The following is a 26,290-nucleotide window of genomic DNA, read 5'->3' on the forward strand; positions in this document are numbered from 1 at the left end:
CTATCTAGTGGAAGTCCGAAACGCCCAAAGGCAACATTGTCTACTGGCCAGAGACCCGGTACATAAGTACCCTCTTAAATACTCAATGCATGCACATGTCATTCTACATTACTCATATACATTTCCTACCATCACCCTCAACGGGCATGGTGGAACACACAAGGGGATCAAGCCCCAGTACCAAGAGGTTACCTCAATGAGCCTCTTCACTTAGCTCCACAGAATATACTCTCCGAGCTCGCTACTCAACAGAATGCCTACACAGAGGACATTCCCAATTACTTAAAACTCGTATGAATACATGCAATTATCAATTATACAGCATGATTCCAATCACTTACCTCACTCCCACTTGGTCCAGGACCAAGGGCAATACACCGACTCACGGTTCGGGGTTCAAATCGACGTACGGCAACCTACAATAACCAAGTACGAATCGTAAGTACACGACAATTCTATCAAAACGCGAAAAACGTCAAAGATCCCCCTACACCCTTGTATGTTTAGCCAAACATGTGTATTTTTGAGATTTATTTTTCTAAATTTTCTTTCTCATTTTCTTAAGTATCCTTAGGTTGCCGAAAGGCCATATCAATTTTCGTTTTTCATTTTACGTCTTAAATGTCATTTTGCTTAATATTTCACTCTAGGGTCATTTATGACTCTCAACACCATTTATTATTTTTCATTGATTCTCCAACCACTCAAACCACCACACAACCCATCCAATTACCATATAACACATAAAACATCACTCAAATAATTTCCAACAACATCAAATCCGTATTTTTCTCTAAATGGCTGAATTGTGCCTCAATGCCAAACCAAGGAATTCCAATCAATTTTAACCATCCAACACCTCATACAATCCTATTATTCATCATACAATCATACCACAACTCACCAATAAAATCCTAACACATTTCCAAAACTCAAAGTCATGACACCATCACATTTTTCTAAGTTACAAAACCATATTTTTCACTAATAATTTTCATTGCATTTCTAGCTCTAACACATTATTCTAAGACATTATCATCTAATACACATTTTCCATTGGAGCTCTCTAACATCACAAATCAACAAGACAAGGTCTAGGGTTCATAAATATGATCTACCAAATTAACCACCGAAATGATGTAGAAACATACTCACAATCAAGGCTTGATACTCCTCCAAGACTTAACCAAGCAATGGAAGGCCAAATGACTCCATGAACATCAATTTTCCTCCACAAATTCATAACTGACTTTGGCCCATATCTCACCAATGAGACAGTTTCAAGGCTTAAGAGTACTACCAATGGCTTTAGAAGGTGTTTTTCATCAAGTTTCAAGACAAAAATCGATGGATTTTGTGAAGAAATGATCAAGTTATGGAAGGCCAAATGACTCCATGAACATCAATTTTCCTCCACAAATTTGTAACTGACTTTGGCATATATCTCACCAATGAGACGGTTTCAATGCTTAAGAGTACTACAAATGGCTTTAAAAGGTGTTTTTCATCAAGTTTCAAGACAAAAATCGATGGATTTGGTGAAGGAATGATCAAGTTATGGTGAAATGAAATTTTTGGATGAAAGTGGGTGATGGTGGGCTGTTGGGCGCGGGTTTTATGAGGGAGAAGGGAAGAGAAGATGATGAATAGTGAGGGGAGGTGATGTGGTTTAAGTGGATTTGAGTGGGGTGGGTCTCACGCCACCTCACGCGATTTAAAACTCATCCGAATTTCTCTAAATGTCCGTGAATTCACAACCTATTTAGAAACTCTAATTTTTAATATTAACCATTGTCCTTTAATTATACTTAATCAGATGAATCCGGAGTTCTCCGGTCGTTCGGAGAAAATGTTGTTTTAAGCTGTTGCGCGTGCCGTTGGCACGCTTCCCCAAACTAACTTATTTCCATCAAATTTTATCAGAAATCATATTTCCTAGTTCTATAGACCATTTATAACTCATATTTGAAATCTAGAGCTCAAAACTCACTCGACACGTTTTACGGTGCAATCGTATCGCGGTATTTTTACACGGTAAAAACACTATTCACTGATTTTTCTGAAAGTTGCCTAACCACTCAATTTTTCGTTATAAATCCATTTCCAGGGTTGTTTTTACCATTTGAGACCTATTCAATTTTTATCTTCCTATGGTTGCGTGTTGGCTAATTACCGTTTTGCCATTTCTTTGTATTTTGGCCTAATCTTTAGAATCTTCACTAATCCTTCACTTAATTACTCGTTTAATATTTTAATACTTAATTTAGAATTGTGAGGTGTTATACTTTTTATCATACAACTCCTTGAGATGAAGGATAATGGAGGGGCACCCATATGCTCATTCTGCTTTTGCAGCTCAGGCGACATAGATGCCAGCATGATGCAACAAGCCAACACATTATCACCCATGTGTTGCTTGTGGGACTCAAAATCAAGTTCCGTGAACCCATCTTCCCCTTTATTAGGCGTAACAGGTAAAGCAGCATCGAGGACATAAGCAACCTTTTCGGCTCGTAAAACAATTTTGACATTATGATACCAGTCAATGAAATTAGGATCGGTCAACTTGTTCGTTTCGAGAATACTACGCAGAGACAAATGATCTGCCATATTAAGCTGAAAAGGATGTAAAGATTAATAATGTTATAAATTAGACCATATTATTAAAGACTTGAAATAAATAGCCCCTACCACTATTTTATTTAAGTCAATGACCCTTATCCTTATTGACTTAGGGCTATTCTTCTTAAGAATTTCCGTAGTGGGTAAAGAGAACGATCGTTTCCTTTAATCCTGGTCTGAGACCGCAAATCAAAGTAAATGATGGGTTGATCATTATCAACAGTATCTCATACCTTCTCTTAACATTAGGTTGAAAACTTCTTGTCACTTAGTGGTGCATCTCATGCAACCAACCTAGCACTATTGCCCTAAGTATATAAGCTCGGCTGAGCTTGCAACTTATGCACCCGGTCAAGCACAAACAACTATCCTAAGTGTCTCTACACTTCAAGCACTCATCTTACCTAATGAAACAGTGGGTCCAACTGAGTTATAGAGCACCACCACATCGAAGGGATTCAATTTGTACCGATGGCGGGAGGCAATCATGAACTTAATAATTGTTCCTTTTAAGGGTTGTTTTTTATTTTTATTATGGATTTACCAAGTCCCATCAAATGGGTATATTGTACTATCATGCTAGTTGTTGCCCTATGTCATACATCTACAATATACTATACTAGTTGCTTTTGGACATGCATAATAGAAACATACATACGTGATTTTATTACATGCATACTAATCGCTTTGACATACACGCATACATTCATAGGCTTAACAAATCACATTTATTTTGGGATATTCATTGTAACACCCCGTTCTAGAACAGATTTGTTATCATTGCTTTATGATATTAAGCGCAGTTACAATCACATTGGTTCAATTAAAAACACGGATGGATTTTTCTTTTCTTTTTAAAACTTACTCATTTTCCTTTTTAATAACCCGAATTTAAAATAACCAATTGAAAGTTGGAAATGGCCTTGAAGGCCGATGCATGCTGGAGGGGAAAATAAAACTTTTTCATTGCGGAACACACATGCATTCAAGATCATGCTTTAGGAAAGCATGATGTTACCTTGTTCGTGAAAACTTGTGATGATCAAGGTAGGTCTGAAGGGTTCAGACCCTCTAACGTTGATCCACACCACCCACTGCGTCTAGGTGCAAGAACTCCTTCTTGTGAAACCGCCAAGTGATCACTACAATGAGGCTTGCTAAGCGCACACTGTGTGAAGAGAAAGGCTAGGTAAAAGTGTTTGAAAGAGTGAAGCTTTCAATGTGAAAACTTCATAAAAGTGGTGCAGGAGAGGAGAAGAGAATGACTTGGTTGGTTTTCTAAAAACCCTAGAAGGAACATATATATAGAGGCGCACAAGAGGAGCCTATTTGTTAAAAACAAATCAGATTTTTAATCAATAAAAATCCCTTCCAAAAGGGCGCTCCATCAAAGAGAGAGAGAATAGGATTTGTTGCAAATCAAATCTCATCAAATCTTTCCAACAACATCCTATCATATCTTTATGATATATTAGGTTCAAAACCTAATCAAATATCTGATCATAAATCATCATATAATCAGTTATATGGTGCGCCCCATATAGCCTAAATAATGACCAGATACATTTGAGTAGTTGCATTCAAACTTGAATCAAATCACTCAAATATTATCCCAACAGATCGTATCTTCTGGAGCTGATTCTGATGACTAACCAACAGCCAAATCTTCTTAGATTATGTCCAAAAGATTTCCTCTTGATATGTTCCAACAAGATCTCATCTTATCCTTTTGTTATGAAACAACTTTTCATAGCCAATTCAAATTCGAATTTCAAACATTTGAATTCAAACTTTCAAACACTTAAATTTTAAATTCAAATTCTAAATTCAAATTCAAATTTCAAAATTCAAATTTCAAATTTCAAATTTCAAAATTCAAATTTCAAATTTCAAAATTCAAAATTCAAATTCAAAATTCAAAATCCGAATTTCAAAATTCAAAATTCAAATTTCAAATTCAAAATTCAAAATTTAAACATTTGATAATTAATTTAACTAATTAAATTAATTAGTAATGTCTTGGACTATCCAAGCCCATTACTTAGATCCATGCGCCCTCCATCCTATCTGTGGAGTTCCAAACTATTTCTTGGGCTAATAACAATTGTTAGGCCCAATACCATTAATGCTAGAGCATCTAGACAATTAGGTGTTAGTGTGTGACCCATTAGGTCCAACATAGCCACTGACATAAATGGGCTTGGGCCCAATAAGCCCACAACTCATCTAATGACAACACAGAGCACTAGCAATGTTTTGTTGCCCCAGAACTAGTTAGATTAGTGACTTGATAATCCTATTGCACAAATTTGGTTGTCGTATATATTTCCTTTCGTCTCGGTTACCTTCCCATAAAACCTAGGGTAAGGAAACGTATCAACCCCTGCGGTTTAGGGTAAGCTTTATTCAAAATAGGGAATCTTCAATTTACAGACTCTAAAGGCAGATCATCTCATGATCTCTTTTACTATGCATAGATTCCCGAGTCCCTGTAAATGTCATCCCGATTTCTCCAGTTTACAGATAACCTAATCTCTCACAGAGATTTGATGAATTCCTTCAGCTTATCACCCTAGCCCTGTGTTCTTTCAGGACAAACCCAACAGTATACCTATGAGTCTCCATGTTTCAGGCAGACGAGGTGCACAATCAAAGCATGCCTTCTAGAACACAGTCTAGGTAATAACTTCTGGTCTTAGGAAAGACATACCCAAATATAAAGAGATTACTCTAATGATACTCTCTGTGAGAGTTCCTCATAGAGTCTCTTTGTGGGTCTGTTTAGTGCGAGCTATACCCTTATAGGTCCACCCACGACTTTAGCTAAGACATCTCCATATCTGTAGCACATGAGGTCTATACCTTGTATCCATATACAAGTAGATAAGTCGTGCTAGTCTTACCCGAGATTACTGACCCCATTCTCAGTATCTCTAGACTAGGAACATAAAATTAGGAATAAACATCCGATATTCTTGAATCCTCATGATTGTGATCTCATCACAGATACTCAAGAGATACCTATTTTATTCCACGGGGTTTATCAAGTTATTCATAATATATTAACATTAATATCGAGACAGAATTATGAAACAAGATAAAGAGTGCTTTTATTTATTTGCGACAATATTAAAAAGGTCTACAAGATATGTCCTTATTTAATCATAAGATTGTCTCTAGGACACCCAAATACTAACACCAATCACGTGAATTAACTGTATGATATTGCGGAATAAATGAAACTTAAGCTTAACATCATACTCTTATTTTGTTCAAGTTCAGTACTAAACTCTATTCACTTAATAAAAAAAAAGTAAATAACTATAATCATGCGCAATCAAAGGAGATACGCACAATCAACACACACTCAAACATAATCTAAACAAACAGGAAATAACTAGCAATTTTTAAAATTCCCTAAATAAAGAAATAAATAATGAAAAAGTTCAATCCAAGCGAGTCATCTCGGGTGCATCATTCTCTTCTACTTGAAAAAGATCCGCCCTCGAATCTACTTCGTCTTCATTGATATGAATTTCTTCAGGTGGTAACCCAGGTGGTAACTTGATATGCCTCCAGCATATATATAAATATAAGCTAAAAAGAGAAAGAATATTGATTAATCTTGAATAAAAAGGAAATATTTACTGTTGATTTGTTAAAATCTCAATCAAAGATTGTACAACTGATTTTCTTTCAATTTTGTAGGAAAAACAGGACAATAAAGAGCCAAATTTGGAAGTAAGAAATCGAAGTCCCACGCTACTAGCGTGAAACTCACGCTAGTAGCGCCAGAAGCAAAAATCAGCCAGAGACATCCACGCTCACAGCGTGAAACTCACGCTAGTAGCGCCAGAAGCAAAAATCAACCATAGACATCCACGCTCACAGCGTGAAACTCACGCTAGTTGCTCCACAACCCACGCTCACAGCGTGGGAACCACACTAGTTGCGTGGGCTTCCAGAAATGTGAACAAAACTCCCACGCTATCAGCGTGGGATCCACGCTAGTAGCGTGGGAGGTGCAGACAATCAGCATTAAATCCTATTTTGTATCAGAAAAAGATTGACCAGAGATTCACGATGAAGATTTAATCAAGATTTCTACACAAGGAGAAAAAGTCTATAAATAGAGGCTTAGACTCCCAGAGAAAATAATCTTTGGATGGAGAGAATTGAGGGAGCTCTTGGAGACTCGCGCTGGAGATCAGGATTCCAACGGAGTTGAAGATCGACGATCATTGATCCTTCATCATCTTCTTCTACTTTTTCTTTATTGCTTTTATGAATTGTTTTTATTATTTTAATTTGTTTAAACCAGCTATGTCTGGCTAGTTTGTTTTTGTAGTTGGGATCACAGACCCAATATGAATCCTTTATAATTTATGTATTGATATTTTATAAGTTAATTAGTTAGTTTGTTTTATTCTACCTGGTTTAATTTTTCATATCCTATTTAGAACTGATCACTCTAAATTATAGGGTTTTGAGGGTTAGGACTCACAATAGACATATTAGGGTTTTAGTCTGGACAAGGGTAGAATAACAATTTGTGTATGATCTAGACATAGGCTTACATAAATTGCAGACTCATAATTCATTTGTTTAATGCTTAGTTCAAGAGGGATTACTAAGATATTAGGATTCTAATTGAATTAAAGAGTTGAAATCACTAAGACATTAGGGTTCAACTATTTTATAGGGAAATAATGAATTGTCTGGGCAAACGAATTAATTAATTATAAAATACAATATAGGAATATAAGGGAGGATTAGAGGTGAAGTGCATTCTGGCTACATCCTTTTTATAAATTTTTCATCAATACTTTCTCGCGTTCTTGATCTTTTCTTGCATGCGTTAGAAATTAATTCTTTTTAAATTCCAAAATCAACTATCTTCACAACGCAAACAAATTTTATTTTTCAACTTAAGGGGAATAGTTAAACTAGTACTTGGTGCATTAATCCTCGTGGGAACGATACTCTACTTATCACTTTATTACTTGAAACGAACGGTATACTTGCCGATTTCGTAACAAGTTTTTGGCGCCGTTGCCGGGGATTAATTACGCCAATATTAAATTTAACTTTCGATCTTTGAGATTGGAATTTTTATTTTGATTTTGTTACTAATTGATTTCTCTCTTTTATGCGAGGTAAAGCTAACAAAGATCCTTTATAGTTTGATCTAGAAATCGAGAAGACTGCAAAGAAGAACAGGAAGCTAACTAAGCAAAGGAAGATAGAGGAATCCTCGAGTTCAGAGCCAAAAGCCGAACCCGAGATGGCAGCTAATAATCAACCACCACCGAAGGAGGAATTGATGGAGTCAATTTTGGCTCCATAGTTCACGAGGCCAAATTCTAGCATCATCAGACCACCAATTAACGCCAATAATTTTGATTTCCAACCAGCACTGATAACTCTGGTGGAGAAAAAGCCATTTGGCGGAGAAGATTATGAAGACCCCTATGATTTCATGGACAGATTTCTGAGAATCTGTGACACCACCAAACATAACGGGGTGTCAGATGATGTAATAAGACTCTGACTGTTCCCTTTTTCTGTAACAGGGAAAACTCTCAGATGGTTGGATAGACAAGCCCCCAACAGCATTAGAACATGGGATCAATTGTCGGCTAAATTCTTTGCTGAGCACTTCTCCAGGGAGAAATACAACAAGTTGGTTAATGAAATCACCAACTTCACTTAACAACCTGGAGAAACTCTATGTGCAGCTTGGACCAGATTCCAAGAATTGATCAGAAGGTGCCTCGCTTATGATCTGCCAGACGGGAAGAAGGTCAGAATCTTCTGTAAAGAACCTTGGGATACACCACCCCAAAAGCTAGCTCAAAGTGTGGGAGTGCCCAAGCCTTATAAACTCCACATTAGTTGCACATACAACCAATGTGGGACTATATATCTCAACACGCCCCCTCACACGAGAGCCCATTGGGCTTGAAGAGTGGACAATGCAACAGGTCCAGCCTACCTGTGCTAAGAAACGCCACATAAGAAAGTGGAGTGTGGCGAGGCTCTGATACCATGAGTAAAGAACCTTGAGATACACCACCCCAAAAGCTAGCTCAAAGGGTGGGAGTGCCCAAAGCCTTATAAACTCCACATTAGTTGTTCATACAACCAATGTGGGACTATATATCTCAACAAACTTTGAGTAAAGAACCTTGAGATACACTACCCCAAAAGCTAGCTCAAAGAGTGGGAGTGCCCAAAGCTTTATAAACTCCACGTTAGTTGTTCATACAACCAATGTGGGACTATATATCTCAACACGCCCCCTCACACGAGAGCCCATTGGGCTTGAAGAGTGGAAGATGCAACAGGCCCAGCCTACCTGTGCTAAGAAAGTCCACAAGAGAAAGTGGGGGACAGCGAGGCTCTAATACCATGTAAAGAAGCTTGGGATACACCACCCCAAAAGCTAGCTCAAAGGGTGGGAGTGCCCAAGACCTTATAAACTCCACATTAGTTGCATATACAACCAATGTGGGACTATATATCTCAACACGCCCCCTCACACGAGAGCCCATTGGGCTTGAAGAGTGGACATACAACAGGCCCAGCCTACCTGTGCTAAGAAACGCCACAAGAGAAAGTGGAGGGCGGTGGCGAGGCTCTGATGCCATGTAAAGAACCTTGGGATACACCACCCCAAAAGCTACCTCAAGGAGTGAGAGTGTCCAAGGCCTTATAAAGGCCACATTAGTTGCTCATACAACTAATGTGGGACTACATATTTCAACATCTTCTATAATGGAATGATACCAGACTCTATAATGGTTGTCAATGGTGCAGCCGGTGGGACCATATCAAGGAAGGCAATAGCTCAAACTTTGGAGCTGATAGACTTTATGGCAAGGGCTGAGAACGCATCAATGACAGTTCAACCAGTTCAACCAAGAAGGGGAATCCTGCAGTTGGGACACAATGATGCATCACTTGCAGAACAAAAGATCCTATCTCAATAGATAGCTCGTCTGAATGCAAATTTGGACAAGATGCAACTCTCTACAGCTCAAGTTGACTTGGTCAACTGTGAGTATTGCCAAGGTGAGCATGATACTAACGTTTGCCCAACATTGGTAGGAACAGATGCTTTACAAGTGAATGAAATCTGGTATGAACCAAGACCACATCAGAATTTCCAGAGAAACCAGAACAATGCTCCAGGAAACAACTTCCAAAGGAGAATTCAAGGGGGAGGTTTGGATTACAAATCCAACAATTATTTACAACCTCATCCTATTCCACTTCAGGAGCCATCCAGATTTGGAAAAACTGGTGGAGACCCTGGCTTCAACTACCAATGCTTTCATTCAAGAGACAAGATCAAATTTCAAGAATCACGAGGCTTCAATCAAAAATCTTGAGACTCAAATTGAACAGTTGGCCAAGCAATTGAATGAAAGAGCTCCAGGAACATTCCCCAGTGACACTATAATCAACCCAAGGGAGAACTGCAATGCCATCATTACTAAAAGTGGGGATTTGGAAAAATTAGAAGCTCCTATAGGCAGGGATGAGCACACTCAAGAAGGCAAGGAAGAAGCAAAGGAGCAGCCTCCCGTAGTTCAAAAGAAGCAATGGAATTTCTCACGTTTTGAGAAACCTCCATATCCCATGGGTAGCAAACAACAAGAGCAAAGGAAGCAAATTTCTAAATGTTTAGATATTTTTAAGAAATTGTAAATTAACATTCCTTTTGCAGAAGCTCTGGAGAAAATGCATTCGTATGCAAAGTTCTTGAAGGAGACATTATCTAAGAAGCGGAAGCTCACAGAGGATGAACCTATTACACTAACAGAGGAGTGCAGTGCAATCATACAGAAAAACTTTCCTCCCAAGTTGAAGGATCCAGGGAGCTTCAGTATTCCATGCACCATCGACAAGACGACCATAGAGAAAGTCTTATGCGATCTTGGTGCCAGCATAAATGTGATGCCCCTCACCCTAATGAAAACGTGAAGTTTTGGCATATTTCATAGTTAGCCACGTACTCACGGATTGTTTTTCTCATTCCCTTCCAGGTGAAGTTTTGGCTGATCCGCTGCAGGGTACCCATGAAGCCAGAATGACCTCCTTGTACTGAAGCATGGAGATTGTTTAGCAACAGAGGAATAATGGAAGAAGCAGCCGGAAGGACTATTTTGTTGCGAAAAATAGCAATCCCTCTTTCTGTTTCCATAGTGGCCATTTTGTTGGTTCAACTTGTAACCCTTGTAATATGTTAGCATAGTATGAGTCTGTATGTAATTATTGTAGCAGTAGGTGCTTGTAATCACTAACTAGACCGCTAAAAGCAGCCAACTGGGTTGAAGAATGGTTAAGGGCCCCGTCTGGATGTCTTGATAAGGCATATGCCACAGTGTTGGCTTTACCAGCCTTGTAGACAATGGAAAAATCAAAGCCGAGGAGCTTTGGCAAGAACGATTGTTGCTCCGGAGTTTGGATAACCTACTTCATGAGGTTATGCAGACTTTTGTGATCAGTGCGAATGATGAAGGGTACCCCTAACAGGTACTGCCTCCATTTGGCCACTGCAGATGTTATAGCAAACATCTCACGGATGTATGTTGATTTGGTATGCATAGTTGGTGCTAACTTTCTGCTGTAAAAAGCAATGGGGTGGCTGTTTTGCATCAAAACTACTCCTACACCGATTCCAGAAGCGTCAGTCTCCACAATAAAGGGTTCTTTAAAATTGGGTAAAGCTAAAAGTGGAGATGCTGTTAAAGTAGCCTTGAGTTTATAGAAGGCATCTTCAGTGGCTGGAGACCATCGGAAACCCTCATTTGTGAGGAGATCGTTAACGGTGCCGCAATAGAAGCATAATGTCGGATAAACCGACGATAATACCCTGAGAGGCCTAGAAAGGCTCGTACTTGTGTGGCAGATTGGGGAATAGGCCACTCCTTAATAGCTTGCGTCTTGCCTGGGTCAGATGCTACTCCCTCACCCGAAATGATGTGCCCCAAAAACTGAATTGAGGATTGGGCAAAGAGGCACTTGGACAGCTTTGCAAACAAGGAATTCTCCCGTAAAATTAATAAAACCTGTGTGAGATGGTTAATGTGTTCCTGGAGACAAGAGCTATACACCAAAATGTCATAAAAAAAATCACTGCAAATCTACGTAAAAATTCAGAAAAGACCTGGTTCATGGTAGTCTGAAAGGTCAAAGGTGCATTCGACAGCCCAAATGGCATAACCAAAAACTCGTAGTGACCATGATGAGTGCGGAAAGCTGTTTTATGTATGTCATCTGGATGCATCCGAATCTGATGATAGCCTGAACGGAGATCCAGCTTAGAAAATATGGTTGCACCATGTAATTCATCCATCAATTCATCAATCGTGGGGATTGAAAATTTATCACACACTGTTACTGCATTTAAGGCACGATAATCAACACAAAAACTCCAAGTGCCGTCTCTCTTTTTTACCAATAATACCGGAGAGCTAAAAGCTGAGTGACTTGGTCGAATTAAACCACTTTGGAGCATTTCAGAAACTAATTTTTCTATCTCATTTTTCTGGAAATGCGGGTATCTGTATGGCCTAACTTGGACAGGCTTGGCATCAGGGAATAATGGAATCTTATGGTTATTGGGTCGATTAGGTGGTAAAGATGTTGGAGAGGAAAATACATCTGCATACTGGGCTAATAAGTGCTGCACTTCTGGTGTATGGGCCACCAATTTGGTGTTGGCAAAGTAGTGGAAGTTGGTGTAGATTCAACAGATAGGCATATGAGGCATGAATCGAGTGACTTTTGGGCTAGCATTTTGTGGAGTTGGGATGGTGTGATTAAGGCTGGAGTAATACGGTGATCACTGTGAAGAATAACTTTTGTGCCTTGGTGTGTAAAGCCCATGGTCATGTTATGGTAATCTGTCAAAATCGGGCCTAGGGTAGCCAACCATTGAACACCCAATACAAGATCAGCTCCTTGTAATTCCAAAACAAATAAGTCCAATGGAAATTTGTGACCCTGAATGTCTAAAGGAACAGCTTGGCACATGGCCGCACAAGTTAATGAGTCACCATTCCCTACTTGCACCTTAAATTGTGAAATAGCCAGCAAAGTTAAGCGCAAAAAAGTAGCAACTCTTGGGGTGATAAAATTGTGTGTGCTCCCTCCATCAATAAGAATTTGGACAGATTGGCCCAATATCGTACCTAACAAACGAAAGGATTTAGAAGAATAAGTACCAAATAAAGCATTGAAACTTATCTCTGGGGCTTCCTCATGTTCCTCCAATGGTGATTCAAGTGCAGTAGGTAAATCACTGGGGTCAAGAGGTTCATCCTCTTCAATTCCTTCTAAAAATAATAGGGACGCACGACCTTTGCATTTATGGTCATAAACAATGCAAAATCCCGCGAATTTAGGAAGTTATATAAGTTAGCTAGGAACATGGAAGCTTGCCTTGAATTCGAAATATACATGTATAGGGTGGACTTAATTCAAGTCATGAAAATTATGTCAACTATAATTATGTGTGAGTATGTGTTTTAAGAAATTGAAATTCTAGTTAAGAGGATGGGATTAATATTAGGTACAAAATATGTAAAAATCTTAGTTGATACCTAGTGGATATAAAATATATATAATAGCTATTACTATATGAAGTGAGATAAATGATCTCTTAGGAAATAAATTTTAGGGAACCAATGGGTCTTAATGGACTCGGTCCAAGGGCGATAATGGAAATCAAGTAGCCCAAATCTCATTTTATCCTTACACTTCCTTTCATGGGCATAGTATAGAGGAAGAATTCTGATTTCATGTTTTATCAATCCAAACCAAATTCAGCCAATGCATGTTTATTAAGTGTCAAACAAAATCTCTCCTATCCTCTTGCATGTTCGACACCTAAGCTAAGAAAACACTTTGATCCCTCATGCTATGTCACGGCCAAGTGCCTCTCTTGAACAAGGAATCTAATTCTCCCTTGCGCATAATACTAAGGAGTACGACCAGAAACAGTACTCAACCATTCAGAACCCAAGACAATCCTTAACACCTAATCTGAGTTCATCTTCCTCCACATTTTCGACCAGATTAACCACTGCCAAACTTGCATGTCCGTTTCAGCCACTCCATCATCTCCCCCACGACCGTGAGTCCCTTGAGAGGGAAATTATCACCTAAGTCCCATTGCCATTCCCTTCCCCTTTCGGCCGAGCAGTCATCAACCAGGAGGTGAGATGTTCATCCATTTTATGATTCCTTCCTACACGATAGGTGCTGACCAAGTTTCCCTGTATACACATGACTTAGTCCGATTTGGTGCTGCCTTCCACTGCATGCAGACCGCGACTAGAACCCAGCATCATTCTTCCGTCTCCCTTGTGCACAGAGTCTGACTTCATGCGAGGAGGTAGGGTGTTTTCCTTACCTCTCTGTCTCATCTTGCTCCTTTTGGTTCTAAAGGAATTTTTCCATTGCATGTCCTCAATCCAGTTTTGATTGGGTCTTTCCTTCCATGGCGTGCCACAGAACTCGGTTCCTTGGAGCAGTAGAAAAGGGAGAACTTGCGCAGCTTGGAGCCACTGCCCTCTATAATCGATTTGTAAAACTTGGGTTCTTTACAAGTAGATGTAAGTCAGGCAAATAACCTCTCCTTGTTTATTATCCGTTCAGCCGCATATGCATGTTAGGGAACATATTATTTTTGGTCATTTACTTCCATTGGATTCTGCCCTTTTAGAACAGCCCTAGGATGTAATGCATGTAAGCCTTAAAATGAAATTGTGTGAACAGTCATGAAAGTAGTATAGGTAAACTGAAATTGATCCCTTTGGGAGCTTGGAATAGTGCTCCTCAACGGTTTTGGACCGTTTCTTGTAATAGACAATAATATCCAACCTTGTATGTGTTGAAAGATTGAAAATAGCATGTTATAATGTTAACCTTCATGCATAAATGATGTGAGTAGGATTTTGGGTAAAGGAAAAATAGAAAGCATCAAATTGTTGGCTAAAACCGAATCTGCGTGTGTGTGTGGGGACCCTGGAAAATTCTTATGTGTTAGCAAGTAATGGTATGAGTTATGAAAATAAAATCCTGAACACTTTGGTATGCTAAGGACCGCACCTATATACTTGTATGATACTTTGGGAAATTTTATTTGCTAGACATGGGTGAGGTAACATTAAGGGCAGAAAAATAATTGACATTAGTAGCATCATAACTCGATTATGGTACAAGGATTAGAAGCCTTGAAATTATTTGTGACTTATAGTAAAAATTATATAAAATTCTGACTTGGTACAATGGTATATTAGGTGCACTAAACCCTTAAGATCATGGACTATTTTGTTGTTGTTTGGTAATATTTGTGGCACGCGAGGTAAGTGTTTGGTGGTGAGACCTATTGTGACTATTAGCTAGTGTATGGAATTGTGAATTGTTGCTCACATGTGCCTTGGATGTGTACTCTGTTATATGTTATATGTATTCTGCCTATGGACTTGATATGATGGAACTTCTGTTATGATAAGTAATTGTTATGCGGCAGTTTGGTATTAAAAGTACATGAAGTATATGCTATTATGATGATGATCTAGTCATGCATAAATACATAATTCATCTGTTTCTTTTGTGTGTGCGAAGCATATCATGGCATACAGCATTGTGCATCCAGTTTGGAAACCGAATTATAATATAAGTAATCATATGAATGAGCACGCATTATATAGGCATCCCTCCGGTACCAGGGTATGGGACACTTGGCTTCAATCCTCATCACAATTGAAACAGAGATTTTTTTCTCTCCGTACTTGCATCTCAGCTGGGGACAAACGACGTATAGGGATGGCTGGGATAGGTTTAGGTTGAGTATTGGTTGATAGGGTTAAAGTATTAGAGGGTTTAGGTTGTGAGGGGAATTGGATTTGGGATTGGGGGTAGGAATATGTGGGGGTAGACTGTCTTGGGGCCCACTGTCGTGAAGGTTTGTCTTCCGCAAGCTGATCTTCAAAAACTTTGGCTAAGGCTAAGGCTTCATGCCAATCCAGGGGTCGTTGTGTAAGTACCGAACGACGAATACGGGGTTTGATTCCTGAAATAAAGAGACCACGTTTCATAGTGGCTGACAATCCAGGAACTTTGTTTGCAGAAGCTTCAAATGCAGCTTGATAATCAATAACTGAACCCAATTGTTGTAGTTTGGCTAAGGTACCAATGGGTTCCTCAAACTCAGACGGACCAAATCGTCTATGTATGGCGGTGAGAAAAGAAGCCGACCCCTAAACCAACAAGTTGCGGGGTCATCTAAATGGAAGGAAACAATTAATAAACGTTCATCATCACCGATCTGATAATATTGGCAGTATTTTTCTACAGCAAAAATTCATGAAGTGGGATCACCAGAGGAAAATCTGGGGAAAAGAAGTTTAAATGGACGTTTCCTAGTCAGATCTGAGTTGCTAGTGCCAGATTTTGAACCTAGTCCAGAACCCAGTATGCCTGAATTAGCGTAACCCCCAATGTGCTGTCCGTCAAGAATCCGCTGTAAAGCTTGTTTAATTTGATTTTGGAACTCATGGAGATTGGCATTGGACTCTTGAAGGTCCAAATGTTGTTGTTCACGTACCAGTTCAGCAGAGCGCAATTGCTATTCAAGGATGTCCAAGCGATGTGTCTGTTGTTCCAATGTGTCCAATCTTTTATTGATATCCCTCATACGGGTGTTTTCCGCCATGGAAAAAGGAGGTGGAGTAAGCAACGAGAGCACCAAATGTAATGCTTAGAAACCCAGATCTCAGGAAAAAAGAGGAGAAGAAATCGGAGAAGAGAGTGAGATAAGGAAGAGAGAGAATAGAGAGAGAAGTGGGTCAAATTCTTCTTGCATTTAATTCACAGTTCATGCTACATATAGTGCCCTATTCCTATTGGGCCACCCATTTACTAACGTAAACATAGAAATTGAAAAGGGTCTGTTACAAACACTGTATTAAAAGAAATCTCTTAAAGTCCAATAACATTTTTAGTTTGTCTCATACTCCTTCAAATAGCCGGGTTGCCTGCATTTACGTTTGGAGGTCTCATCCAGTAGTGGAAGTGGGCCTGATCCTTCACATTGGGCTCTTACAGTTTCCCAGCAAAGTGATTCCTGCATTTTCCATTCTCCACATTTGGTTCACGGATGTCATGAATTTTACCCATCAATATCAATTGTCTAGCTATCGACAATTGCATGTAAAAAGCAACAAAAACACTGTTCCAGAAAACAACTTGGAAGGTGGTATTTTTTCTGAAAACCGAATAAGTTATTTTGGGGTACAAAACATTGACAAGAATACCGTCATACGTGATATTGTATCTTATTGTATCTGTTCACACAATTAGCAATCATCTTCCACATCAACAAGGCACACAACAACATATTGGGAATATTGGATCTACATTTAACTTCCTTTGATATAGAGAATAACTTCCTTGATATAGAGAATCCCAACAGCCAGCCATCTGGTGGTGGTCCATTATCTCAACCTGGATATGCCAATAATGTGTGTGCTTCTTTCATTCCGCTCTATCCATTTTTTTGTCATGTTTAAGTTCTGACTGTATTTTTCTTGTGCATATTAGATGCCGGTCCAAGAGGGAGCTCCTGATATGAAGTCAAAGACGAGATATGTGGATATTGTGGTTGGGACACTTGCTTGTAATTTCAAAAGGGTTATGTGGCTATGTGGATATTTTTAAAAGGGTTATTTTGTAATTTTAATAAATTTTTTCATCAATATTTTCTCTTCAACCAAACACAGATTCAGAAATTTCACTCAATTTTCTTCATAAAATTTTGTCCAACCAAACAACTTTTTTTAAACTTTCCTATCTATCTCAGTTTTTCTGCAGATCCCTGGTAATTACATTTCTCTAGTAAAAAAAAAATTTAACCTCTTGGTATTCATCTCCAGAATTTCAATTCAAGTTAGATTCAACTCCAGAAATTCAAGTTAGATTCAATTCAGTTTCCTATCTAACTTTTTTTAAACTTTATCTAACGCATTTATATGTTAGATTCAACTCCAGGAATTCAATTCAAGTTCAAACCTTATGACTTAAACTCATTTAGTGAAATAAGTGCAAAGACAAATACCACTACACACACTTCAATCTCGAGTTACAAAACTTATTACTTTTCAGCAAACAAATTCCCAAGATGATGCTACAAAAAGTTAGTTAGAAAGCAACAATATTATTGCTAAAATGAACAAGAATTTTCAGTGCCGTGTCATAACAATGAAATCGTTTCTCAGGTTACAGTAGCATAAATGCAAATTTTTCCAAGCAACTTAATTTAATCCCTTAGAACTCCATTTAACACATTTCTATGTTAGATCCATCTCCATCAATTCTTTGTTCAAAGCTTAAAACCCCTTGTGAGTATGTGCTGCAACACCTTCGAAAGGATGTTTATGAATAATTGTAAAGACAAAAATCAGAACACACAGTTTAAATCAAGTTATGTAAAATATTTTTCTGTAAACAAGTCCCTAAGATTACTACCCAACACTAGTCAAAATAGCGAACATATTGTCACTCAAATAAACACACGGTTCATTACTACAAACCTAGAAAATAGAATACTAAAAATATCAACTTGGATACTTGTATTCCTCAACCAAAAAGAAGCTTAACTCTTGCCATTTATGACAACAAAGAAAAAACAGAAATGACGAAGAAAATATGACAGAAAAATAAATCTCAGAACAAAGAAAGCTAAAAGAGAAAGAAAAGAAATAAACAAATTTGGAAATTTTTTGTAATTTTGGAGATCTCTTTCTTCTTCAAGATGCCTTCTTTTATAGCCTCCAAGATGTGTCAACAACCCCTTTTTTTTATCACTCTTCATTTTCCACGTAGTAATTTCATATTACTTCAACATATGCTACTAAATTATCAACTGCAAAACGGAATTGTTTTGAGACAACTCTAATATACTATAGACAACCTTCCTTTTTTACATGAGGAATTAATTCCCCTTTACAGTTCATGTTCTCAACTATCATACAGAGCAACTTCAACATACTTCACTTCTCAGGAAATCATAATATTTTACAATGACTCCATCTATACCCATTTCAACCACAAATGCAAGGCAAAATATCATTTCTTCGTGTAAAGAACTGCTACAGTTTATCATCCAACTCTTGCATTACATTGTCCATAGATGGTCTGTGATGGGGTGATTCATGGGTGCAAAGCAAAGCAACTGTAACCAGTTTGGCTGCCTCTGATTCTGAGAACTTCCCTTCAAGATTCTCATCAACTATATCCTTAATACTAGCATTTTCTACCCATTGGTGACTTAACTCACTGATATTACGCTTTCCAGTAAGAAGCTGGAAAACTATCACCCCAAATGCATACACATCACTCTTTTCGGTCAAACGACCAGTTGATGTGTACTCTGGAGCCAGATATCCCATGGCTGCACTAGCTTTGAGGGAAGAAAAAACAACATCATCTGCAAGGAGTTTGTGCAATCCTGAATCTGCAAGTAAGGAATTATACCGAGCATCAAGAAGTACTTTTTCAGCTGATATATTCTGGTGAACTAGAGCATGTTTTCTTCCTTTCCTTCCATGCAGATAACCAATACCTGGATAGGAAAGAATCAGAAAATGTGTTACTTCTGCAGACGACACTAAAAGTGTTGCATGATAGTGACCCAAATAGCACAAAAAATGAGTACTTCACAACCCGAGGGTTGGCTCAAGTGGCAATATGAGGGACAAACTACCAAAAGAGAAGGGGTTTAAATCCTGGAGAGGACCAATGGGGCTAGAGTTGGATAATTGACATGCAACTTGACTCGGAACTAATCTCATACCTATGCAGGCGTGCAGGTCCCTTTCTTTGCTAGGTCCTGGGAATACAGGGGGAACCTAACTAGACCTAAAGGAATAATTAGGGTCATGAAATCCAAAAAATGAGTACTTCACATTCTTTTTATGTTTTTTTTAGTTTTTAAATTTTAATAGAACATGAAATTTGATAAGTAAAATAGGTATTTACATACAAATGATCACTGAAAGGGGATGTGCTTAAAAGGGCAAAGGCCAATTAACTTAATCTCATCTAAGGCCCTCATGAATCACTAACAACTATGAGCTTCTATGGTTTAATCATGGTAGGCTTCCATGGACCAGTTGCTCTCCTTCCATGAAGGGGAAAATAAGTATGCTTAGGTAAATGTATCAAGGAGAATTAGAACATAGTCTCCAGGTTCAATAATATATTTAATAAAATTTTCAACAAAGAAGGAAAATAAAAGCAGACCTTTGGCAATACCATGGATGATGGATACTCTGGTGGACCATTCAAGTACCTTAGCATAGCTTCTCTTCACATCAAGATACTGTAACAAACTCCCATTTGATACAAAATCATAAATCAGAAAACATTCCCCGCGGCCTTTTGAACAGCAAAAGCCTCTGAACCGAACTAGATTTTCATGCTTTAATGAGGTCAATATCTTCAAACCTTTCAAGAATTCAGTCTCATCAGACTTGCAGCTTGTCTTGGCGATGCATTTTATAACCACAATTGATCCATCTCTCAAGATTCCCCTGTAGATAGCTGAAAAATTACTCTTTCCCAACAAATTAAGCTCTGAGAAGCACTGAGTTGCTCGTTCTACCTCTTCAAGATTGAACATAAAGCTTTCCAACATTTCCTGGGAATAACCAGTTCCACCTTTGGCTAATGGATCCCATCCATTAGAATATTCCAAACTTATAAGAGGAGATGCTCTTTTCCTGCATACTTCTTTCATCTTGTCAGAACTAAGCCTGCTATTAGAAACGTCAGCAGTGCTTAAAGTTTTCTGCTTCTGATGACGGTACCATAAGAACACAAAAAGTCCAGAAACAGTTGAAGGAACAATAACTCCAATCACCCCAAAAGCCAAACCAAATTTTAAAGATTCTGATTCCTTTTTACAATGAGTATCATTACAGTTATTAGCTTTTGGTTCAACTGATGCTGGAAGATTACTAGGTACATATGGTTCAGGTCTAACTGGGTCTGAACTGCTTACTACTTTACAAAGATTTAAATTGGAAAATCCAGTCCCACATAAACCAGGGTTGTTGATGTACTGGAACCCACCTTTCAGTCTCTTTAGAGCTGTTTTAATACATAAAAGGATACAAATTAGATTAACATAAAAATCTTGAGTTTTCCACAAATAAATCAAGATAGAAAGCCAAAAATCATCATAGCCCCATAAAATTGATTACCAATAGGAATCCTGCCTGAGAGAGAATTGTTTCGAATATCTAGACTCTCCAGTTTAGGTGGATTAGCCAATGTCACTGGAATAGGACCAATAAGGCTATTGAAGCTCAGATCCAGTCGTGTTAATGTCTCCAGTTCACCCAAACTTGCAGGAATTGCGCTACTTAATTGATTATACTGCAGAGCAAGAACACTCAGCTTCCTTAACTTTCCCATTTCTCTTGGTATACTCCCAGTAAACTCGTTATAACAAAGCTGCAAAACTGCGAGCTCCTAACAGATTAGAACAATTTTGAGCTATTTTCAAAAAAAAATAAAAAAATAAAATGCAAGACACAATTGTTACAACTTTCAAATAGATGAGACGAGAATATTCACACAAGAAGAAAACAAAGAGTGTAGAAATTAAAAACAAATGATCCGTCTCATAGAATAGAATATGTTAATACATATGCAGTTCCTCGGAGTTTTTTTGCTCTAAAGCAATCAATCTTTTATTACCCTCTCTTTTTCTTTCGCTCCTGTTATCATTTCATCTTTCTTCTCTCACCTCAAGTAAACAAGGCATCCTCTTTCATCCACCAAGCTACAGAGTTCAAAATGACAGAGTAAATAACAAACAAGTAAATATAAGTTCATGAGTTTAACTTCAACCAAAAGAGAAAAGTAAAATGAAATACATTAAGAAGACACAGACAGAGAGAGAAATGAAGATTTACCTCCAGAGAGTACTGAAATGGCCAGTCATGATAAAATGTAGAGTGACCCAAAATACCCACATGGCCAAAGAAGGACCAAATTTGAGTACTAAAAAGTTCCTCCTCTATTAATAATTTAATTTTCATGGACAGGATAAGAAGCAGAGAATGAAACTAAAAAATTATAAAAGTCCATTTTATAGGACCTAAATTGTCAAAAAAATATAGAATATACATACTCAAAAACATAAGCACAAGGCTAGAGAGACAAGAAAAGAGCATAGATAAGAAATTTACAAGAAAAATCAGCAACCCACCTTGAAGATTTGACATATTGCCAATCTCACGAGGGATATCACCAGACAGATTATTCACATTGAGATACAAATCACTTAATCCAGTCAAACCTGCAATCTCCATTGGTAATATCCCATTCAGAGCATTGAAGTGCAAATACAGACCCGTCAAGCTCTTGAGACCAGCCACGACAGCAGGTATCCTCCCAGATAGACCCTTTCCTTGCAATGAAATATTAGTAACAAGACCTTGCTCATTGCAAGCCACACCCTCAAAAGCATCACTACATGGGTCAGAATGGGGTGTCCATGATATCAACACACGGTTTTCTGGGTCTATGGAGTCTTTGATTGCCATCAGAGTGTCAAGCTCAGTGATAGAGGAAAGAGATGGAGAAGCACAGATGAGGAAGATTTGCACTTTCAGAAAGAGGTACAGGAACAAAGACATGTTTGGTTCAAGAGATAATGCTGTGAACTTCCCAGTAAATTTTAATATTGATGTGTTATGGTTCAGAGGTTTGTGCTTCTTTGGAGTAGGGACTAGGGAGGTCTTGGTAGTCTTAAGACTCATAAGGGCGTGTGAAAGCGTGTAAGAAGTGGCACGTCGGGTTAAACTTATAAGGATTTAGTTGTACATTAATATACGGAGAAAATATATTAAATAATATTTTATCTTTAATCAATGCAAAATAACGGGCAACACTAACCAAAATGTCATATTTTTTCTAATTTTCTTTTTTAAAAGTCACACGAACAGTATTTTTGACTAGACTATTACGCGTCAAAATTTATTAGGACTGGTAGTGAACTTGGTTAGTCTATAATTTCATGACAAGTGACATACTTTTACAGGAAAAGTTGACTAGACTAAGTTTACTACTAGTGATAGCGAATTTGGTATGTTGTACGCTAATAGAAACATGCCATATGGCCTAACCAAATTAGCTACAAGTTGTAATGAACTTCGACGCGCAGTAGTCTGGTAAAAAATATTATTCGCGTGGCATTTGAGTAAAAAATTATAAAAAATGTGGCACTTTGGTTACTGTTCCGAATAATAGATTCCGGCGAAAATAACCTAATAATCGTATTGAATAACAAGAGACGAAAGGAATTGTGAAATAATCTGTATATTGAATAGGTACATGTGTCTACAATATATAGAAACCTAATGGGCTTAGATAGTACTGGTGATGCTTCCAAACATTTCTTAATTTTATCGAACGCGGATTGGCATTCCGGGTTCCAACCTTGCACAACTTCCTTTTTCAACAACTTGAAGAATGGCAGGGCATTTTCAGCCGACTTGGGTAGGAACCGGATTAAAGCAACCAGTCTACCAGTCAGTTGCTGAACCTCCTTCTTGCTTTGAGGAGCTTTCATATCAAGTACCGCTTTGCATTTGTCAGGATTTGCTTCAATCCCTCTATGGGTCAACATAAAATCCAGGAACTTTCCTACTGGGACTCCATTTATCGGGTTCAGACGAATACGGTAGTCTCTGAGCTTCTGAAATGTTTGTTCCAGATATTGGACATGATTCGCTATATCAAACGACTTAACAATCATGTCGTCTATGTATACTTTGATGTTTTTGCCGAGTTGATCCTTGAACACTTTATTCATCATCCTCTGGTATATAGCCCCAGAGTTTTTGAGCCCGAAGTAATGAAGGCTATTTTTTCTTGATCTTCCGGGTACATTGGGATCTGATTGTAATCGGAATAAGCATCCATGAAAGATAACAATTGAAATCCAGTCGAGTTATCCATTAGCTAGTCTATGTTAGGCATAGGGTAGGAGTCCTTCGGACACACTTTATTTAGGTCTGTATAATCCCTGCAGACCCTCCATTTTCCATTAGGATTTTTCACCATAACGATGTTGGCGAGCCAAGTCGTATATTGGACTTCACGTATGAACTCAGCATCTAGTAACTCCTTGACATGCTCTTCGAAGACCTATTTCCTTTTTGGCTCCAATTTTCTTTTCTTTTGTGCTACTGGCGCTGATCCAGGATAAATTGCCAACTTATGGCAGCAAAATGTTGGATCAATGCCTGGAATCTCGGATTACTTCCACGCGAAGACATACGTGTTGTTTTTAAGAAATTGATTTAATTCTTCCTTGATACTGGGATTAACGGTCTTACCAATTCTGGTAAATTGACCGGGTTCTTCCCCCATCACAAGGTCTTCCAATTCCCCAGTGGTCGATGCTTAACATCATAACAACTCTTCTGGCGATTCTGCGCCTGCTTCAGCTTCTCCCTGATCATCTGGATCTGCTAGGTGGTATCTTGGACGAAATCCAAGCCAAACAACTCCTTATCTCCAACCTTAGACCAATAGGTAGCATTCCGACACCTCCTACCATACAATGCCTCGTAGGGTGTCATGCCCAGGCTAGCATGAAAACTGTTGTTGTACAAAAAATTCAACCAATGGCAGGTACCTATCCCATGCTGAACCCTGCTCCAAAGTGCAAGCCCTTAACATGTCTTCCAAGGTCTGGATGGTCCGCTCAGTCTGTCCATAAGTGTGAGGGTGATAGGCTGTACTCAATCTCAATTGAGTACCAAAAGCTCCCTACAGCGCCTACCAGAACCGAGATGTGAACTTTGGGTCCCTATCACTGATGATACTCTAGTGCACCCCGTGAAGCCTCACTATCTCGCGAACATATAGTCTGGCCAACTGCTCAGTAGTGAAGCTCACCTTTACTGGAAGAAAATGGGCAGACTTAGTCAATCTGTCCACAATGACTCATATAGAGTCGCAACCAGCCTGAGTCTTAGGCAAAACCACCTCGAAGTCCATAGAAATGCTCTCTCATTTCCACTGCGGTATCTGAAGAGGTGGAAGCTTACTAGACGGCTTCTGGTGTTCTATTTTCACTTTCTGGCATATCAAACACTTGGACACATAAATAACTATATCTTTCTTCATGCCCGGCCACCAGAAATTTCTCTTTAAATCCGGATACATCTCTATCGCACCAGGTGGACAGTGAATTGGCCCTTATGAGCCTCTACCATCACATCTTCGGTCAATGGACCTCGAAGAATCACAAACCTCTTCTAGAATGTCAACAAACCATCCTCATTCCAAGACACACCATATTGGTTCTTCACATAATCTAGGCACTATCTTTGTACCTGCGCCTTTTTGATCTTCTCAATCAGCTCATTCTCGACTCTCACAGTCTCCATCTCGAGAAGTGCACCCCCAAACAAAGAGGTCACTGTCAGATCTCGAAACTTTTCAATGACATCAAAATCACCCATCATTAAACTCGATAGGCTCATAGATTTTCAATTCAAAGCATCAGCTACCACATTGGTCTTGTCGGGAAGGTACTTCAACTCAAAGTCGTAGTCTTTTAAGAACTCAATCCATCTCCATTGTCTCATGTTTAGCTCCTTTTGATCAAACAGATACTTTAAACTCTTGTGGTCACTGAACACGGAAAACTTCATGTCATACAGATAATGCCTCCAAATCTTGAAAGCGAAAACAATCGCTGCCAACTCTAAATCATGAGTCGGGTAGTTCTCCTCATGAGGCTTCAACTGCCTCGAAGCATATGCAATCACTCTGCCCAACTGCATCAGCACATAGCCCAGCCCCTTCCCAGAGGCGTCACAATAACACTCAATCTGCTCCGCAGGATCAGGAAAGACCAACACAGGTGCAGTAGTTGCGAATTTTAATATCATCCGGTATCACCACATGTGATTCATCCGGAACATAATGCCGTAGTTGCGAACTATTTCTGATTGACCAATTCATCCTCATTAGTTGGGTTATCTTACCTATAGAGACCATAATTTCTTTTGGAAATGTGCTAACCTAGTTAGCTTGTCAACAATATCCGCGTAGGATCTTATCTAGTTCAATTCAATCCGTGCCTGACAGGCACATATCACTCTCTGACACATTTCATCCAGTAATTATCCTTCAATTGAGCTTTAATCCTGCGAACTCTAGAACTTTCATCATTAAATCCTTTTCAGTACCACTTATCACAAAGTTTTACATATACAACCCCAGTTTGTAATTATCTTAATCCACATTAAATACCCTTGCGGTATCTCAACAGTTCATCAGTGCAATGTTACCGATTAGTCATATAGTTTACGCTCATAGTTTACGCAGATGAAATAATTCCCATTTACGGCCTTTAGCCCCAGGTTGTACCTACATGTATTTCTAACCATGTTCTTGATCTAAGAACGTGCAATTCCTCTTCTGCACTCAATACAGGACAGGCACCTTTTTTGTACCTTAATACAACATCTAACCTTACATGTTTACTCAATTCCACCAAAACACATCGGTGAATCAATTTCTCAAAGCATTTCATTGTTACCTAATGGACCACACATTACAG

General features: G+C 38.6%; 1 protein-coding gene across 1 annotated transcript; it reads right to left on the reverse strand.

The window, feature by feature from the left end:
* Window positions 1-18,686: 18,686 nt before the first annotated feature.
* On the reverse strand, window positions 18,687-23,467 carry LOC133292546 (probable leucine-rich repeat receptor-like serine/threonine-protein kinase At3g14840). Its single transcript, XM_061490963.1, has 5 exons — window positions 23,087-23,467; window positions 21,917-22,373; window positions 20,904-21,164; window positions 19,942-20,790; window positions 18,687-19,261 (listed from the first exon to the last, which is right to left on the reverse strand). Exons 1-5 carry the CDS (start codon window positions 23,465-23,467, stop codon window positions 18,789-18,791), a joined length of 2,421 nt encoding a protein of 806 aa, XP_061346947.1. The 3' UTR covers window positions 18,687-18,788.
* Between the last annotated feature and the right edge of the window lie 2,823 nt (window positions 23,468-26,290).

Source organism: Gastrolobium bilobum, unplaced genomic scaffold (assembly GCF_033153095.1).
Source record: "Gastrolobium bilobum isolate Gb01-03AN ecotype WA unplaced genomic scaffold, APGP_CSIRO_Gbil_v1 utg25627, whole genome shotgun sequence".
NCBI lineage: Eukaryota > Viridiplantae > Streptophyta > Magnoliopsida > Fabales > Fabaceae > Gastrolobium > Gastrolobium bilobum.

Bases quoted from the DNA above. Each gene is read 5' to 3' on its own strand.
- LOC133292546 (XM_061490963.1), bottom strand. From the start codon at position 23,467: ATGATTGTTAAGTCGTTTGATATAGCGAATCATGTCCAATATCTGGAA. The intron at 21,165-21,916 runs GTGGGTTGCTGA...AGGAGCTCGCAG, and splicing joins CAATATGTCAAATCTTCAAG to TTTTGCAGCTTTGTTATAAC. The intron at 19,262-19,941 runs GTCTGCTTTTAT...TTTCCTATCCAG, and splicing joins CATCCATGGTATTGCCAAAG to GTATTGGTTATCTGCATGGA.